The sequence below is a fragment of the Seriola aureovittata genome, chromosome 13 (assembly GCF_021018895.1).
Source record: "Seriola aureovittata isolate HTS-2021-v1 ecotype China chromosome 13, ASM2101889v1, whole genome shotgun sequence".
NCBI classification, from domain to species: Eukaryota; Metazoa; Chordata; class Actinopteri; order Carangiformes; family Carangidae; genus Seriola; species Seriola aureovittata.
This window is the reverse complement of record NC_079376.1, coordinates 332,501-353,510: the sequence shown is the minus strand read 5'-3', so window position 1 is coordinate 353,510 and position 21,010 is coordinate 332,501. Positions and strand designations below refer to the sequence as shown.

Below are 21,010 nucleotides of genomic sequence, written 5' to 3'. Positions count from 1 at the left end.
GTATTTTTGACGTTTTATGCCATACTATACTATGACGTTTTTTGCCATTTTTATACCATATTATACGTAGATGTTTTTTGGTATTTTTATGCCTTACTATACTATCTTGTTTGATGCCTGACCATACTATAACATTTTTATGACCTTTTATGCCCTAATAAAGTATGATGTATTTTTGACGTTTTATGCCATACTATACTATGACGTTTTTTGCCATTTTTACACCATATTATACGTAGATGTTTTTTGCCATTTTTATGCCTTACTATATGTAGATGTTTTTTGGTATTTTTATGCCTTACTATACTATCTTGTTTGATGCCTGACCATACTATAACATTTTTATGAGCTTTTATGCCCCAATAAAGTATGATGTATTTTTGACGTTTTATGCCATACTATACTATGACGTTTTTTGGCATTTTTATGCCTCATTATACTATCTTGTTTGATGCCTGACCATACTATAACGTTTTTATGACCTTTTATGTCCTAATATACTATGACGTTTTTTGGCATTTTTATGTCTCACTATACTATGTCATTTGATGCCTGACCATAATATGACGTTATTATGACATTTTATGTACTACTATTTTTTTGGCATTTTTATGCCATAACATACTCAGATGTTTTTTGGTATTTTTATGCCTTACTATACTATCTTGTTTGATGCCTGACCATACTATAACGTTTTTATGACCTTTTATGTCCTAATATACCATGATGTTTTTTGGGGAATTTTTTGTCCTATACTATACTTAGATGTTTTTTGGCATTTTTATGTCTCACTATACTATGTCATTTGATGCCTGACCATAATATGACGTTATTATGACCTTTTATGCCCTAATAAAGTATGATGTATTTTTGACGTTTTATGCCATACTATACTATGACGTTTTTTGCCATTTTTATACCATATTATACGTAGATGTTTTTTGCCATTTTTATGCCTTACTATACTATCTTGTTTGATGCCTGACCATACTATAAAATTTTTATGACCTTTTATGCCCTAATAAAGTATGATGTATTTTTGACGTTTTATGCCATACTATACTATGACGTTTTTTGCCATTTTTATACCATATTATATGTAGATGTTTTTTGGTATTTTTATGCCTTACTATACAATCTTGTTTGATGCCTGACCATACTATAACATTTTTATGAGCTTTTATGCCCTAATAAAGTATGATGTATTTTTGACGTTTTATGCCATACTATACTATGACGTTTTTTGCCATTTTTATACCATATTATATGTAGATGTTTTTTGGTATTTTTATGCCTTACTGTACTATCTTGTTTGATGCCTGACCATACTATAACATTTTTATGAGCTTTTATGCCCTAATAAAGTATGATGTATTTTTGACGTTTTATGCCATACTATACTATGACGTTTTTTGCCATTTTTATACCATATCATACGTAGATGTTTTTTGGTATTTTTATGCCTTACTATACTATCTTGTTTGATGCCTGACCACACTATAACATTTTTATGAGCTTTTATGCCCTAATAAAGTATGATGTATTTTTGACGTTTTATGCCATACTATACGATGACGTTTTTTGCCATTTTTACACCATATTATACGTAGATGTTTTTTGCCATTTTTATGCCTTACTATATGTAGATGTTTTTTGGTATTTTTATGCCTTACTATACTATCTTGTTTGATGCCTTACCATACTATAACATTTTTATGAGCTTTTATGCCCCAATAAAGTATGATGTATTTTTGACGTTTTATGCCACACTATACTATGACGTTTTTTGGCATTTTTATGCCTCATTATACTATCTTGTTTGATGCCTGACCATACTATAACGTTTTTATGACCTTTTATGTCCTAATATACTATGACTTTTTTTGGCATTTTTATGTCTCACTATACTATGTCATTTGATGCCTGACCATAATATGACGTTATTATGACATTTTATGTACTACTATTTTTTTGGCATTTTTATGCCATAACATACTCAGATGTTTTTTGGTATTTTTATGCCTTACTATACTATCTTGTTTGATGCCTGACCATACTATAACGTTTTTATGACCTTTTATGTCCTAATATACCATGATGTTTTTTTGGGAATTTTTTGTCCTATACTATACTTAGATGTTTTTTGGCATTTTTATGTCTCACTATACTATGTCATTTGATGCCTGACCATAATATGACGTTATTATGACCTTTTATGCCCTAATAAAGTATGATGTATTTTTGACGTTTTATGCCATACTATACTATGACGTTTTTTGCAATTTTTATACCATATTATACGTAGATGTTTTTTGCCATTTTTATGCCTTACTATACTATCTTGTTTGATGCCTGACCATACTATAACATTTTTATGAGCTTTTATGCCCTAATAAAGTATGATGTATTTTTGACGTTTTATGCCATACTATACTATGACGTTTTTTGCCATTTTTATACCATATTATATGTAGATGTTTTTTGGTATTTTTATGCCTTACTGTACTATCTTGTTTGATGCCTGACCATACTATAACATTTTTATGAGCTTTTATGCCCTAATAAAGTATGATGTATTTTTGACGTTTTATGCCATACTATACTATGACGTTTTTTGCCATTTTTATACCATATTATATGTAGATGTTTTTTGGTATTTTTATGCCTTACTATACTATCTTGTTTGATTCCTGACCATACTATAACATTTTTATGACCTTTTATATCCTAATATACTATGATGTTTTTTTGGGCATTTTTGTCCCATACTATACTTAGATGTTTTTTGGCATTCTTATGTCTCAGTATACTATGTCATTTGATGCCTGACCATAACATGACGTTATTATGACATTTTATGTACTACTATATTTTTTGGCATTTTTATGCCATACTATACTATCTTGTTTGATGCCTGACCATATTATAACATTTTTATGACCTTTTATGCCCTAATAAAGTATGATGTATTTTTGACATTTTATGCCATACTATACTATGACGTTTTTTGGCATTTTTATACCATATCATACGTAGATGTTTTTTGGTATTTTTATGCCTTACTATACTATCTTGTTTGATGTCTGACCATACTATAACGTTTTTATGACCTTTTATGTCCTAATATACCAAGATGTTTTTTTGGGAATTTTTTGTCCTTTACTATACTTAGATGTTTTTTGGCATTTTTATGTCTCACTATACTATATCATTTGATGCCTGACCATAATATGACGTTATTATGACCTTTTATGCCCTAATAAAGTATGAAGTATTTTTGACATTTTATGCCATACTATACTATGACATTTTTTGCCATTTTTATACCATATTATACGTAGATGTTTTTTGGCATTTTTATGCCTTACTATACTATCTTGTTTGATGCCTGACCATACTATAACATTTTTATGACCTTTTATGCCCTAATAAAGTATGATGTATTTTTGACGTTGTATGCCATACTATACTATGACGTTTTTTTTCCATTTTTATGCCTAATCATATTATTTCGTCTCTTGCCTTGCCATGTTATGACATCTTTATGACCATTCATGCTTTAATGGAGTATGTTGTATTTTTGACGTTTTATGCCATACTATACTATGATGTTTGTTGGCATTTCTATTTGTAATTATATTATTTCGCCTCTTGCCTTGTCATACTATGATGTTTTTATGACCTTTTATAACTTACCATGGTATGACTTTTTAAATATCTTTCAGGCCTTATTATACAATGACTTTTTATCCCTTACTATACTATGACTCTTTATGATTTAGGCATGAAAAGTCATAAAAACCTACAGCATATTTAGGCAGAAGAATTCATAAAGACATCATAGTGTAGTAAGGCATAAAAGCCATAAAAACCTAATAGTACAATAAGGTATAAAAAGTTATTAAAACATAATAGTACAGTAAGGCATAAAATGTCATAAAAACAATAAGGCATGAGAAGTTATTAAAACATAATGGTACAGTAAGGTATAAAAGGTCATAAAAAGTCATAGTATATTAAGGTACGAAAAGTTATAATATAGTAAGGCATAAAAAGTGGCGCAGTCCTCGCTACAGTCCTCGCTGCAGTTGGCCCCAGTTCGAATCCCGCATCGAGTGGCCCTTTACTGCATGTCATTCCCCCTCTCTCTCTGTCTCCCCATTTCCTGTCTCTCTCTACTGTACTGTTAAATAAAGGCATAAAAAAGACTTTAAAAAAAAGTCATAATAGGTAAGACATAAAAATTCATAGTATAGTAGCACATAAAAAGTCATAGTATAATAAGCCATAAAAATTAATATAGTAACGCATAAAAAGTCATAGTATGGTAAGGCATAAAAAGTCATAGTATAGTTAGGCATTAAAAGTCTTAAAAATCTCATAATATAGTAAGGCATAAAAAGTTTTATTATACTAAAAACCTTATAGGCATTTAGGATTAAAAAGTCATAAAAACCTCATAGTACAATAAGGGAAAAAAAGTCATAGTTCAGTAACGAACAAGTTATTGTAGCTTCATAGTATCCTAAGGCATAGAAATCTCTTAGTATAGTAAGGAATTAAAATTAAAAAAATTTCATACTAAATAAAATGTCAATAAAATACTCATAAAAACGTCATAAACACGTCATAGTATAGTAAGGTATAAAACCACCATAAAAATGACGTAGCTTGGGCACATTGGAATTATCTAATATAACTTCACTCCAAACTTAGTGTGAAAGTGTTCACTCAGATACTGGTAGGGACCTACTGCCTTGCAACCTGGCTCAAAAGTAGGAAACAAAAGAGAGAAATCACACACACTCTGTAAAAATGCTGAACATTTTATTCAAGTACATTACATAAAAACAGTATGTCAGTCAGTCAGTATTTATGAAATGTCTGTGAGAGTGATTGATGAGGAATGTGTGTAGGAATTTGAAAGATAAAGTACAAACAAATGACAGTATCAGTCGAAGAGAGTGAGAGGATCTTGTAGGTCTGATTTACATCCTCCTGTGCCCAGCCTGCTCAGGTGTGTCGCATCTCTGAGAAAGTCTCATCTCGACCATCAATTTCCTGAAAAAAACAAATGTTCCATGGTTGCCCATTCCTAAAATCTTCCACGGATTTTGCTTAGTTATAGTGAAAGTACTCCACTGCGTTCAACCTATAGCTGCATCTGAAATGAAAAAGAGCTGCCACAACATCCTGCTGAACATTCAGTTGGTATTTTGAGCTCCACCCCTCACCTGACTCACCTGAGTCAAACCAGGAACCTGTTTGTTCTTCATCAGTAAAGAGAGACATAAGTTGAGTTGAGTCCAGCTACAACACTGCTGCTTCCACCTGCTGACACTCCACACACTGAAGGTGAGTTTGACAAACACCTGGACTCAGAGTGAAAGTAAACTTCAGTGAAGTTAGTAGAGGGGGGAGGGGAGCCATGACTGACTGTACTTTCTGTCTGCTGTGTTTGCAGCTTCTCTCAGAGACTAAATGGCTTCCAGATCAGAGGAGGACCTCTGCTGTCCGGTCTGTCATGAGGTCTTCAGAGATCCTGTTGTTCTGTCCTGCAGCCACAGCTTCTGTAAAGACTGTCTGCAGAGCTGGTGGAGAGAGAAACCAGATCGACCGTGTCCAGTTTGTAAGAGAAGATCTTCAAAGGAAGAACCACCTTGTAACCTGGTGTTGAAGAACCTGTGTGACTAAATATGTCCCATGTTAGTATGATCAAATCACTATGTCATCTTTACAGAGATTTGAAGTTGTGTATCAGCAACTAAACTAAGTCTAGTGTTCTTTAGAAAGGGCAGTCCCCATAAGTGATGACAAATAGCCAGTCTCCATCAACCACAAAAAACAGTATGCGTGTGTGTATGTGATGTTTTCAGTACTTCAGTGCTATGATCTTGTGTAAATGCAATCTGTACTAAGGTCTTTCTTTAAATCAGATATTTAACTAAACTGAATAGCTGGATTGGTAAAGCCAGAGTTCACAGAGCCAGTTGATAAACAGCTCTGTGATATGAGATATCAAGGAAGGACGATGTTAAACTCAGTGAAGTTAGATAATCCCAAGAGAGCCAGACTAACTGTGGCCCCACAGGTTAATTCAGCATGTTTTGAGGCCGAGTCGCTCTCCCAACAATCACAGGGGCGTTCCCTATTCAAGATTATATTTTATTTTATATATAAAATATTATATATTATTATGTGAAAGAGACACGGGTCCTGTTGTGTCTCTTTGCCATCATTTTTTGTCTTGTCATATTCATGTTGTCTTTTTGTACTTGTATTGTGTCTCTTTGTCGTCATTTGGCATCTATTTTTACTCGTTTTATGCCTTTATAGTTGTTTGACTTTCCAACCTCATACTCAGGTTCTGGAACAGGAGCCCCCTGATCCCTTGGGCCCGTGGACTGTGCCTTGTTGGCCAGTTTAATGAACCATCCATGACCACAGGTAGTCTGGTGAGAACTGGAGAAGAAGAAGAAGTCTTCCAACAGCTGGATAACCTGACCTACAGCAACTGGAACATAATGAAGGACACGGTCTCCTACAGTCCTGTGGTTCTGGACCTAAACACTGCTGGTCCAGATCTTATCCTGTATAAAGATCTGACCAGTGTGAAACGAGGAGAGAGACAGCAGGTTCATGGGCCATGTTGCACTGGGCTGTGAGGGTTTTAACTCAGGGACTCACAGCTGGTCTGTTGAGGTTGGACACAGTACATGAGATAATAAAATGTTTTTGTTCAGGCCAATAAAGCTATGTTGAGTTGAACTGAAATAATACAGACTGGGGATTGGGTGTGTTAGCAGAGTCTGTCCAGAGGAAGAGATTTCTTATACCGGAGATTCTATTTGTTCAAAACCAAGCTCTCCAGGATTGTTTCAAGGCTTTAATGCTCAACCATTTCAATAATGACCGCCCACAGTTTTCCCAGTTTACAGTGATAATGTTACGTATTGACAGCACAGCAGCACACAACACACCGATAACACATGCAGCAACAAGGGAAGAAGACAGGATGTTAGAGAATAAGGGTTTCACACTGTGGGAACTGAAATGAATTGATATTGTGAGGTACAATTTGACAGAGGAAGGCCCGATGAGTTCTGTAGCTCTTTAAAATCTGCTTTGATTTATTTCATGTTTAATCTCCATTGTTCCTGTTGTAGTTTTGGGAAGCTGACTGAGTATCTACAGGGTTCATGTTGGAACAAACAGAGGTCCAGGGAGTGAGTGTTGCCAGGAACACACTGCAGACCTACAGATATGTGCAGTCATACATGATAGAAACTGTACTTTAGTGTCTGACCTGTAACTGTGTGACAGTCTTGAACGAATGTTGTGGACAGATACAGGAAATCGAACAGTTGTTACAGGACAAACAGCCTGAAGTTTAAGCTGCTGTCTCTGACTCTGTGAAGCTGCTGACACTCCCAGTGAGAAACACCTCATGTTCTCACTGAACTCCTGCACTTTTACATGTGGTCTTCATGATGCAGCTGCATCATTTGGCCACAAGAGGCTGCTGTTGTACACACCTTCACACACACTTTCACTCACAAGGTGTTTCCATTCATTGACACTGAGGATGAAGTGAAGGTGTTACCACTGAAGGTCTCTGTGACAGTGGGACAGAGCAGTTAGAGATAAAGAGGATGATTATATTTATAATGTTGTTTATTTCTTAAAGGGAAAAGTCATTGAATTTAACTTCTTAAACTGCTCCTGTCCTCCTGCTGTCTCATTATTCCAAAGCTTCCTTTATTTTTATTTTTATTTCCTTTTTCTTCTTCTGTAGTTTCACTATTTGCTTCTTCTTTCTGTCGTCGACCTTTTCATGTGTGAAAAATGATTTCACTCCTTTTCTGATCTTTATATTTGTTTTTATTGATACTGAGTCATTTTACATCATTGAGTTTATTATTGTGACTTTGTGTGTAGCCATGACGACCAGCAAACTGATGGAGATCCAATAATCAATAACTGCATTTAACAAAAGAAAAACAGCTGATTTCAGTGTAAACATGTCAGTTCATGATCAATGCTGAATGTACATTGATTCCTGTTTCTCATCAACATAATAAAATATTGTCTTGACTTGGTTTCACATTCTGCTTTTCTGCTTCATGTTTAAACGTCTCCTGCTTCTGTGATAGTTGCACAAATACAAATACACTATAGTTCTATAGAAAGTGACGACAGTCCACAGTTGGACCTTCAGCCATCTTGTTATTGACGGCTCCTGTTTTGTTGTGTTGTCACCGTGTGTTGGACAGGTGGAGCTGGACCTGGTTAAGATTAGAGCTCAGTTAATCCTTGTTTCTTCAAAGAGGAACAGAGCGACTAACAGTCTGAAACTCCTTAAATGACTGTGACAGAGAAGGTCTTGGTCACCTGAGTCCAGTCTGAAGACCCACTGAATCCCAGGTGGAGCGGCTTCAATGAATTTACAGTCCCACAGGTCATATATGGATCATGAGACAACAGGCCCCTGGATACAGACTTGTTAAAAACCCCCACCCAAAGTGATGAGGGGAGACACTTTTATCGTCATAAGACTTAAAAACCCTCTCGACTCCTCCTGAATCCTGTCGCCCTGTCCTGCAGTTCAGGGTCACGAACACCAGGTGGTAACGTTTCCTCACAGTCAGCCGGAGCTGCTGCCCGGTGGATCTGAAACACACCAGACACATGAACATGAAGGGACACGGAGGAATTCAGGAAATCATTTCAGTCATACAAAAGAAACCCTGTGTAGAAAATGTTAGTTTTGTTATTTTCTTTTATAGGTAAAAAACACACATTAATCTTCAGTACCTCGGTTGAAGAGACAGAATACATTTACATTATATATATTTTTTGGTTTTATTGCCTATGAATCCTGCTTTTAAACTCCCATCAAACACACAACATGGTTTCTCATTTTGGAAGAACTGATGAATCCTATTTATCCTATGTGATTGTTTTACATTTGTTATTGATGTTCATAAATTAAAATAATATGACGTTTTTGGTTTAAGTGTATTTTTGCTTCACTTACATAATTATAAATAGCATGTACTATATAGGATTTTGAATTTTCTGTAATGAATTTAAACAAGAAACAAACCTTTTGCATATTTCTTTACATTGTTCCTATAGGTTCATGAAATGTGGACTTTCAGACTTTATAGGACTTAATTCTATAGGGTAATTTTATAGGATGAAATGCATTTTTATAGGGTTAATCATATGATAGTCCTTTGGTTCTTAGATATAACTCAATCCTGTAGGATTTTATCTTATATGAAAACATTACAGGATATAACCTATAGGATCATAAATAAGATTTTATTCTGAAAACCTAAAACTGATAAAAGGTGAAAGCATGAAACTAAAAGCAAAGTTAAGGAAAAAGACTAAGCAGCAGCTTTGGAAAAAAAGAAACTTTTATTTTGAAACATTATGGAGCGAAAACAGAAGAAAAAGAAACTTGTTTTAGAGTTTTTCATTTCTGAAAATCATTTTTATTATTTACTATAATACACAGCGGATGACGTTAAAAGTCAGTTGGTTTGTACACCGGTGTGACTGGATGAGAGCAGATCTTAACAAAATGATAAAAAAAGACAAGATTGATGGAAAACTACAGACGAACAGCTTAATCTTTTATAATCTAGCAGCTGCTGACCCCCCCCCCCCCCCCACCCCAACTAAAACTTGAGCTTGTACATCAGGACGCTCTTTGCTCTGTTCCACCTGCCGTTCGCCCTTTAAAGTCCTCTTCAGTCCAACATCATAAAACCTTAAAATGGGCTTTTGGCTCCGTTCCTGAATCTGAATATTTACCCCCCCCCACATCTCAAAGGAAATGATCTCTCATTTGTCTGCAGCGTCCCATTCCACACGTGTCCCCTTCACAATGCCTTTAAAGTTCGATACATTTCTTCCATCAGTTCAGACTTTTTCCTCCAGATTTAAATCCCAAATTATTATTATTATCTTATTATCATTAAAGTTTGTGTCTGTTCACAGTTTTCTTCCTGGTATTTGTGGGAAATGGGAAACAACTAACGTCGTTTTTACTGTTGATTTATCAGTTTTTTTATTTCTTCAAAATTAAACAAACTCATATTTCTCAGAGCTTGTTTCTCCAATCGTCTAAAATCCAACAATATTACATTTAAATTTATAGAAAACAACAAAAAAAAGTTAAATCTTCACAATGGAGAGCGAGAACCAGCAAATGTCTGGTATTTTTTCTTAATAAATGATTCAAATGATGAACATGAATATTTTCTGGTGATATACTGAGTGTTTCAGCGGCAGTGGGAAGGTACATGTTGTTCTCTGAGATCTGCAGTTCAATAAAACCAACAACCGAGCATGACATCATCCGTACAAGAAACAGCTGATCGGAGCGAGAGAGGAGACACGTCTGAAATGGGACGCACCCCTCGCTCAACATTTCTTTAGAATCCGTCCCCCATCGCTCACATCCATCAGGACACTGAGGGTCTGTTTGTAAAAAGGGCGGGAAACAAACACTCACAGTGGACCTTCTCTGAGGAGAACCTGGTTCTGCCCTGTGAGGTCTGAATCAGGAACATGAGATCATCACATGACACACCTGCACCAGGTGCAGAGGGGGCGTTAACCAAGTCTGGTTAATTGTAAACGGAGCAGCTTGTGAAAGGGCTTTTAATTTGGCGATCACACAACAACAAGATTGTTTTGAAGTGTAAATGGTGACTCCTGGAAGATTAAATGTGGATTAAAAGGTGTTTGAAATGATCCGAGCAGCAGCAGCAGGTGGTGGTGTCCTTCATCACTGCTGAGCTCTTCTTATTCATTAAATTATTATTTTAATGAGATTTTAATTCAGTACCTGCACTGTGTAACTGTGTGTGAACACGTGCTCAAAGATAAATCCTGCAGCTGTTTAACACACTTTCCTCTCCATCTGGATCAGAAATATTCCATCAGCTGGACATAAAGAAATAAACACATTCATTTAGAGACTCAGTGTCACCTGCAGCCACAGGTAACACACCTGCTCTCCCACCTGTACAACAGGAAACACATAGAAACAGACTCCATAGTTTAAGGTGAGTTAATATAGACAGTAATATTGACAAGTGAGGACGTGTGTTCTTTAACAGGTCTGTAAAATCCAAATCATTCCGAGGCGAAATGTGGGAAAAGCAATTAACTGAAACGAAATGATCAGAATTAAATTTGTTATTTTCCCTTTAATTAGCAGCAAACAGCCAGTGGAGGAAGTTCAGAGATCCTGAACTCATTAACTAAAGTACAGCAAAGACAACAGACTTAAAACTAATGTATGTGTTTCCTCAGATATTTAGTGGAGCTGACGTAGAAATTACAAAAGTACAAGTACCTCAAAAACTACTGAGTACAGTAATTAATTATTAATAATTAATAAGTTGTATCCAGGAAACCTGATGGAGATGATTAGGAAATTGCAGCCTGTAAAATGAACCGTTACTGATGAATGATTTCTTTGTAAATGTATATAAATAATAATATTTAATATTATTATGAAGCAGATGGAATATTTCTCTCCATGACGGACAGAGGAGAGTTAGAGGATTTCTCTGGGGCAGGGTGGGGGGGTGGGGGTGGGGGTGGGGGGGGGTGGGGTGGGGGTGGGGCGGGGGCGGGGTGGGGGGGTGTGGGGGGGTGGGGGGGTGGGGGGGGGTCTCAGAAACACCATGAGAACATGAAAGAACCAAAGTGAAGAACGTCTCTGTGTCTCTGATGAAGAAAGCGATGAGGGATTTTTTTTGTTTTCTTTCAGACGAACCAATGAGGAATTAACCCCCCCCCCCCCCCCCCACCCCCCAATACACACACCATCAGAAAGAAAAGATGGGTTTGAGTTTCCCCATCAGAACAGAAATATGATTATAGCTTCTGACAGGTCACAGTCCAGTACCCCGTGGTAAACCAGCAGCCTCTGCTGCTGATAGATTTATATATATATATACTTATATATACTTCTTTCCTCTATGTAGGGAAACTATTCCACATATAACCAAAAATATGATATTAAGAGTTGATTTCTTGCATGACAGAAAGGAAACAACAGAAAGATGAAAAGTTTTTCCCCTTGAACCAAAAACGATGCAAATCTGAACAAAAGCTCCTTTACAGTTTCAAAGTGTTTCATTTCATTTCTATTTTTTTACTTTAAAGTTCAGTTTTTTTTCTCACTAAGTGGCAAAAAACAGAGACATGCAAACTGGTTTCCAACAAATCAACAGAACAGAAGTAGAAATGAAGAAGCGGGAAGCGTCGACCACACGGCAAAGGAAGTGAGCGAACGCGGAAGACGCCTCCTCGAACCCAACGGATCCAGAACCGAGTGGTTTCCTCACACATGTGCCATCGTCGGGGGGGGGGGGGGGTCAGACGCTCTGAAGAGACAAAACAGTTCAAGTCCTTCAGCCCCCCCCCCCCCCCCCCCCCCCATGGAGAAGGTTCACACTGGTCAGTTCGCACGCGCACACACACACACACACACACACACACACACACACACACAGATGTAACAAAAAAAATATAAAAAAGAAACTTGTTGAAATGAACAAACATGAAATCAGCGTGTGACCTTTGACACGTGCATGTGCTGTCCTTGAAGGGTCAAAGTTCATGTAGTGGGTCATTTTCTTTTGGTACACCTCCCCAGAACAAAATAATTATCCATACTTTCTAATATTTCTGCGGGGTGGGGGGGTTTCTCGGCAGAGGGGGAGTTAGGGTGGAGAAGAAGAAGAAGGAGGAGGAGAAGGAAGGAGAAGGAGAAGAAGGAGAAGAAGAAGGAGAAGAAGGAGGAGAAGGAGGAGGAGAAGGAAGGAGAAGAAGGAGAAGAAGGAGGAGAAGGAGGAGAAGGAGGAGGAGAAGGAAGGAGAAGAAGGAGAAGAAGAAGGAGGAGAAGAGGAGGAGAAGGAGGAGGAGAAGGAGGAGGAGAAGGAAGGAGAAGAAGGAGAAGAAGAAGGAGGAGAAGGAGGAGAAGGAAGGAGGAGAAGGAGGAGGAGAAGGAAGGAGAAGGAGGAGGAGAAGGAGGAGGAGAAGAGGAGGAGAAGGAAGGAGGAGAAGAAGGAGGAGAAGGAGGAGGAGAAGGAAGGAGAAGAAGGAGAAGAAGGAGGAGAGAAGAAGGAGGAGGAGAAGGAGGAGAAGGAGGAGAAGGAGGAGGAGAAGGAAGGAGAAGAAGGAGAAGAAGAAGGAGGAGAAGGAGGAGGAGAAGGAGGAGGAGAAGAAGAAGGAGGAGAAGAAGGAGAAGAATCTTCCTGTGCTGAAACGTGAGATCTTCCCGCCCACAAACAGCCTGACAGAATCAGGGAAGCAGTCAGTCCAGTACGAGTCAACCAGTCGGTCAGAAACAGGTGGTTCAGAGTGAAGCTGCAGTCGTGGGGGACACTAAGTTTGAACTTCCCTTTTCTCTGGTCTCGGAGCAGGGACCAGGAGGCGGGGCTTCAGAGGGAGGCGCTCAGGACCCCAGTGTGCTATTCCTTCAGGGTCAGGTAGGAGGGTAATCTTTATCTGTGTCCCAGAATCCCCGTAGTCCATTAGTGTTGTCTCTATGTGCCAAGTCAAAGAGTGGTCGGTGGACTGTCCTGTCTGTGGACGCTGTCCTCTAAGCGTCGGTTCAGATTGTAGTTCTCTAATCCAGGGTGGATCTCTCAGGACGAGCAGATCTCAGATCTGATCCGACAGTCGTCGTGTCTGAAGCTGCTTCAGCTCAGAGTCTGAGACACACAGCAGCTGCTGGATCCTAAAAACCAGGTCTTTGTTTTACAGTTTCAGAGCGCTCAGTGTTGTGAAGCAGAGGACGACCTCCGGGCGACGGCTGGCAGCACACACGGATAACTTGACTTCCCAGAAAGCTCCTCTGGCTCTTATATGAGCGGGTCGGGGGGCAGGTTGTGTTGGATCTGTTGCGGCTGCAGGGGGGGGGGGAGCTGCAGCGGCAGCAGGGCCTCCACCATGTTGTGGCCGTGCGGCGGCGGCGTGCCCTCGCTGCTGGAGCTCTCGGCCACCTCGCCGCCGTGGAAGAAGTAGTCGCTCTGCACGATGAAAGACTCGATGACGGCCTGGTTCAGCCGGGTGGTGGACAGCGTGTCCTTGTTCTCGAAGTCGGGACGCATCAGCGTGGGCCAGAAGCAGATGGACAGGTTGTCGGCCGTCATCAGCGTGGTCTTGCTGTGCTGACTCACCCTGCGAGAGGAAACACGCTCAGTATCACATATTTTCTGATGTCAGATTTTAATTACAGTTCGCTGACACTCATTAATTACAACAACAATAACATGATCAGATCATTGTGATCAGAAACATTAAGTTAGAATGTACCGGATCTATGAATGTAAAGATATCATCACAAACAAAACAAAGACTGACACTGAAACCTCGTCTCTGCATGACGTCAGTGGCGAACATGACTCGTCCTTGTACGTTACTGCAGCATCATCACGGTTACACAGACACTTCCAGCAGCTGACTGACGTTTTGATTTCATCATTAACTGATGAACCATGACATCATGATTAGTGTAGAAATGAATTAGATCTCTGACAACCGTCCTTTCATGCTGTCACACAGTCACATTGTCTGTCTTGTTGGCTGATTTGTGGAGCGGGTTCCCGCCGGACGTCGAAGCTGCAGCAGCTTCATGACACATGATGTTTATTTCATGAGATCAGACGCGTGTTTTTACACATCATGAGCCTCCATCACTTTTCTCCCATTTAGATTTTTCTATTCAGTAAAAATGAAATCTACGAGCAGCTCAGACCTGTGGATCGACTTCAGGATTATAATGTTTATCATCATCATCATCATCAGGTTTGAAGCATCTGAAGCATCAGCCGCTGTCAGCTGACGTGTTGACCATCTCTCATCACGTATTAGCTTCTTTATTTATGGTCTAACGTCATGTGTGTTACTGTACAGCTGTGCTCAGAGACTTTATATACTGCTTTCGTTTATTGATTGATTATATTTTATATTATTAATCAGCTTCTGTAAAGTGATAAGTTACTAAAGTCATTTAAACCCTCTCATTTTTAATTTCTTCATACCTTTGTGTTTTAATAAAACTGTCATTTTTAAAAGTTTCACTAAGTTCTGCACAGATCCAGAATCTAATTAATAAATGAATAATCTAATTATACATGTCACTCAGTAAAGGACCTCACCTGTTGAGGTGTGTGATGATGTACTTGAAGACCTGGTAGTTGACGGAGGGAAACTTCTTCACGATTTCTCTCAGGACCTGAAGACGCTCAATGTAGTCCACAATTTCTGCCACACACACACAAACACACACACACAATCACACACACACACACAGGGGGAGAGAAAACAGACGGCGTTTTATATTTTACACACACTCTCTTGGGAACGGAAATTATACTCTCTGGAAAACAAAAGGCTGCAATGCTGCCAAGAGCAGCTCCCACGCTCTACACACACACACACACACACACACACACACACACACACACACACACACACACACACACACACACACACACACTGAGCCTTGTGGGAAGAAACAACAACACCCTGCATCACGTCTCTGCTCAGAAACAAAAACAGGTCCGTTTTTCTGACAAAAACAAACATTTGTATTTGATTGTATTTGATTCTCAGCAACAGGAAACAGCTGATTAAAGGCCCAACTCTTATTCTGAAGGAACAAGACCTCTTGTACTGAATCTCTACTGAAGTAACACACACTCAGTGGCACTTTGAAAGGTTCACAGCTCAGTGTTATTATTTTACCATGTAAAACTGCCCTGCCATAAACTTTACAAAACTCAGGACGATCAGTTCTGTTGACATTGTTGTTAATCAGCTCCGAGTCTCCTCTACAGCTAGAACAGCTGAGAGGAGCAGAGCCCCGAGCCATCTATTAATATTCTGTTTCAGGTTTATTATTCTTCCGCCAAATTTCGGCGCGTAACTCGTCCCGCAGCTTTGAGAAAACCCCGGTAATATATACATCAAAACGTGCGTCTTGATCCAGAAAGGGGTGCTATGACTTTTGGTGTTAAAATTCCAATTTTTCCCAAAGTTATTCCCAAAAAACTGGGAATAAATAATGCATTAGGAATGCATTGGAATTTTCTTTAGAAACCCACCTTTTTTCTACAAAATTGCACCTTTTTTCTGAGTCACCCAGCTCTCTCATACCTGCACGTAGAAATGTGATTCAAACTGTAAAACGGAGGAAAACTTCTGCTCTCTCAAAAAGACAGGAACTGTTTTTACATAACATGTAAACTTTTCAAACTATGAGCACTCAAAGGAGGAGTGCAAATCACTTTTTCTTCAAAGTTAGAGTGACAGCGTCAGTTGGCTAGAGTGCGTGAAGCAGTAAAAAATAACCTTTATTTTTATTTTTAACTCGATCTCGCGGCCAAACCGTAAAAAGGAGACAAATAATTCTTTCTGAAAATGTAGACATAGTTGTTGGGATTCATAAAATGTAACTTTGACAGGCAGGGTCTGCACAAAATTTAAACGGGGGTGCCGAGTCCGGCAGCAATACCTGTCTCACTCTCATTAACACCTAATGTAATCGTCTTTTTTTTCAAAAGAATCTCACTCTGTCTTCGCACTGAGCTTACGCACTCATTTTAAGGAATATCTGAATAAAATAGAGACTGTAAGAAACTTCTGGCTTCAGTGTCTGGCACGGTCTTTTCAGTTTATGAAAAGAAGTAACGGTTTCTCATAATTTGCAGTTGTTTGAAGCCATGTAGAAGCCAAATTTTGGGCAGATTTTCACACTGCCATGGCAACGGCAGCTCCTGACCTGTGTGCGTGCGTGCGTGCGCCTAGCAACCAGATAACCAACTCTCCAAGCTCTGCTAGCTTTACATTAGCCGCATGTTAGGTCTTAAATTACATTTAGTTAAGTCTTAAATATGTAAGTCCATTTACTGCTTCCTTCGTAGCTTTTTGTTTTGTTAAAAGAGTGAATGAAGTTGTGACGGTCTCCGCTGAGACAGAGGAGAGGAGAAGCTACTAGCCCTCTCTCGCTGTCACTTCTAGTCGCGTTGCTCTCCTCCCCAGTAATGTTAAATTTAGCACAGAAAAAAACATAATAGTGGTAATTTAAATAGCGGTTCATGGGATTTATTAACCCTCAGGGGTCCCTCTGTCCTTTTTTGGACATTTTCTTTACTTTTCTTTTTTGATTTGCTGATCATTTTGGCTGTGTTACAGCTGAAGGTATGGATTTCTGCAAGAAAGTGTCTTTTTTGACATATTTTTTAAAATCTAATGTCAGTTACTGTTACAGGTCTATTATACACTGGTAACACATTTTGTTCCCTCTGGGGTTCCTCGCGTCCAAAAAAGGACACACAAAGAAAATGCTATAAAATCATCATATATCAATATTTTTTTCTGCTTTTTTTTGCATAAATCTCTTAAACCACTTCAGTTCTGCTCAAACCTGCCAAATGTTTATTAGTTTTCAGGATTTTAACCCTTTAAATGCCAGTTTGAAGACATGTTGCCTCTTGTTTTATTAAAAAAACAAGACAGAATATGAGATATTTCCCACATAATACATGATTGAGGGATGTGACATTGTTTTATATCAGAGTCTTTTATATCAAGACATTTCTCAGAACCAGAATATGATCAGGGTGACTTTTGAACACTGGAAATAAATCATGTACTCATCCCGGCAGTAGCCCCCGTGGCGCTCAAAATTTCCCTGGAATTTTTTAGTATGTAAATATAATCATATGTTTATCATTGAGGTCATAGTCTTATAATTATATTCAATTACTTCCTGTTCACTGAATAAGGGGCAGAATATTAGAAACGCCACGACAGCATCACTGACTTTCACCTCAGTTTAACTTCACACCTAGACTGAACGCTGTAGGTGTCATGAAGGCAGATGTGTTTTACTTTCTGTGATGTTCAATATTTTGATCTTTTTTCTTTCATGTAGCTGAATCTTGTATTTTGATAAACAATGATTTGACATGTTGGATGTGTGACTGTCTCTGTGCTTCTGATTGGCTCTTCATCCTGTAACTTCTTGACGAATCACAGTCGTCTCTTTAATCAGCTTTGATCAGAAGTCTTTTCGAAGACCTTCCAGAACTTAAACACAGGACTAAAAGTGTGGGCCTGAAAGTTAGAGGAGCAAGCTTGTGACTGGAAGGTCGTGGGTTCGATCCCCAGACTGGCAGGAATAAAGATCTACCCGCTGTTTGTCCTTCCTGCTTCATCAGCCCCCCCCTCAAGTTTCACTGAAGTCACTTCATAAGTCACTGTGCACTTTCCTCTTCATTTAGAATCTATTGATTCCTTTCAATCAACTAATCAATCATTGAATCTTCAGGCTGTCGAGAACACTGACGACGCCCAACAAAAGCTTCAACACATATTTCTTTACAGTGATGACTATAAATCATGTTCAGACCCAAACATTCATTTTAATTTTCTGCCAATCAACAGATCGATTCCTTGATTTATGAGTCAGAAATATAAAATATTCAGATCTCTCCTGATAAAAACACCAAAGACAGAAAATTCCTTAACAAATATAGAAACTATTCAGATTATGTAGAAATAAAATGATATGAATGAAACTGAAGCTTCTGTCGTCATGGTGATAATCAGACCTAAAAACACGTGAATGTTTAAGTGACCCAGCAAACCGAAAACACGTCCTGCAGGATTCCTGAAAACTAAACCATCTCTGAAGTTCCTGGATAATCCTCGTCCTCTCCAGAGACTCCGTCACTTTCCCGCCAGCGCCGGCTCGTCGCAGCAGAAACGCTCTGCTACCTTATTAAATATTTACAGAGCAGATGTGAAGTAAGAGCGTCACAACAAAGCTGCTTTAACCCGCTGACCGTCCGGCCCCGTCCTCAACAGTCTCCAGGATATTCCACATTCCAGGACCAGCAGGAAGCCGTTTGTAGACTCAAATTTACAGCTGCGCTCGTGACGGCGCTCAGGTTTATTCATCCTGTACGCTAGCAATCATCTTAACGAGAAGCCAACAGGAGCCTTTGACCCTCTAATGGCTGTAAGAGGTCAGAGGTCATTAATCCACATCCCCACATTACCAAGACAGAAACAGTTCACCACAGGACCAACACCACGCTCCAATCCCCTTCACTAAATCTCTATCAGTCTGATGGGAAAACACTCTGTGTACCCACAATGCACCTGTTTATTCTGAATGGAAAACAAAGACACGGCTCATTACAATCATCCACCACGTAGTGAATCTGTGTGTGTAGAGCAGGTCAGAACTAAACTGACACCACGGCTCAAAGAAACAAAGATTAGGAATGATGTCGTGTTAATCCTCCTGAAGGTCGCAGGATTCATCTCCTGCCCCCTGATGCCCCCCATCCAAAGGTTAGACGCCACTGCTTTACATTAGACGTCATCATGCGGCCAGACTTCTGGGTTTGATCCAAAAACACACTTAAATCCAGGTGGACGTTTCCCTTTAGCATAGACTCGTCCTTTCAGTCGATTAACGAGCTCTCTAGATATTAAATGACCTGGTTCAAATTAACACTCACACCCGGCACTGGCTCTCAATGATGCTTTACCTGTCTGGGAATAAAGATTCATTTATTACATTATTAACCCTCTGAGGTCATGGGTTGTTTGTATTAATATCTCTGCGATAACACAGCATAGAAATATGTTGTTAGAATCTGTCGACTTTCTCTCACATGTTGTCATGAGATCAGCTGTGACTCTCAGCCTCTAAGATCTGCTTAAAGTGACAGACAACAACTACGACTTCATTCTAGGCATTTATTATCCATTTATCTACTATTTTACTCACATATTGAACTATTTTTATGAACTTATAGACTTTGGTGAACACATCTGAAGAATTTCAAAAACTAGAACATGATGTGGAAATGGAGAAAATGCCCTCAGACCTCAGAGGGTTTAGGAGAAATTTGAAAGTACGTCTCGACTATTAACCCTTACTTAATGTTCAGGTCAACTGTGAGCCCTCTGACATGTGACAGCAGTAACAAAACCCAAATGTCTTTTAGCCTGAAGTTTGATGACTTTTCCTAAAGTGACCCAAAATACAGCTGCTACAAATCTGAGCCGTATCTATTGAAGTGGACTGTAGATCCACAGATATTAGATCTGTGGGTCAGATGAAGGAACATGGAGGTTTTAGGGGATCTTGAAACTGTGAAACTGTACATGCCCTGTCTGTGTGTATTTGTTATGGGACAGTGGTGACAGAGTTCAAGGGGGACCTCGACACTGTCACCAGAACCGTCTGTGTTCCCGCCACATCTGCCCAGGTTCCCCCAGAGACAGGCACCTGCTGGTCTCTGAAGGGTCATGGGGGGATCTGGAAACAGTGACAGAGTCAAACAGCATAGGAGTGATCATATATGGTGCACATCAGGAACAGAGGTCACACAGAGGTCAGAGGGTGCCTCCACACAGACACCAGGGCCCTCATTTATCAAGATTGCGTGAAAACAGGTGCAGATCTGAGCGCAGAATTGGTCGTACGATAGGATACACGTGTGATTCATGAAACATTCGTATCTGACCAATCCCAGCGTACGAATGAGCGGGTCTTGATAAATGCGGCGGCTGAATTCGATCGTCATTAACATGTTACGCCCTTAAATATTCCTGGTTCGGAGGCCCCGCCCACTAAGGTCAAACATGGAGAGAAGAGTTACTGGCAAAAAACGAAACTTTTCAGAGATGGAGATCGACATCCTGACATCCGAGGTGGCGCAAAATAAGGATGTGCTTTTTGTCAGTCTGAAAAGCGGGATCACAGGAGCTCATAAAACCGCTGTGTGGAAGAGGGTGAGGAGATGAGTTTGACTCTGCAGCGCCGCCTCCTGCAGCCGCGCGCCAACACAGCTGTTTGAAAAATAAAAGAATCGTGTGTGTCCCGGTCACCTGGCCACCACGTTTAAGAGTGAGAGCTTGGCATCACAAATCATCTGTACATTTATAG

General features: G+C 39.3%; 1 protein-coding gene across 1 annotated transcript in view; it reads right to left on the bottom strand.

Annotated features, from left to right (window-relative positions):
- Positions 1-13,150: 13,150 nt before the first annotated feature.
- The window catches only part of arhgap5 (Rho GTPase activating protein 5), a 51,221-nt gene continuing 43,361 nt past the window's right edge, over positions 13,151-21,010 (bottom strand). Inside the window, exons 6-7 of the mRNA XM_056392971.1 lie at positions 15,198-15,303; positions 13,151-14,217 (exon numbers count right to left, since the gene is read on the bottom strand). Of these exons, the coding sequence (XP_056248946.1) occupies positions 13,899-14,217; positions 15,198-15,303 (425 nt within the window). The 3' untranslated portion in view covers positions 13,151-13,898. The remainder of the gene's footprint in view (positions 14,218-15,197; positions 15,304-21,010) is intronic.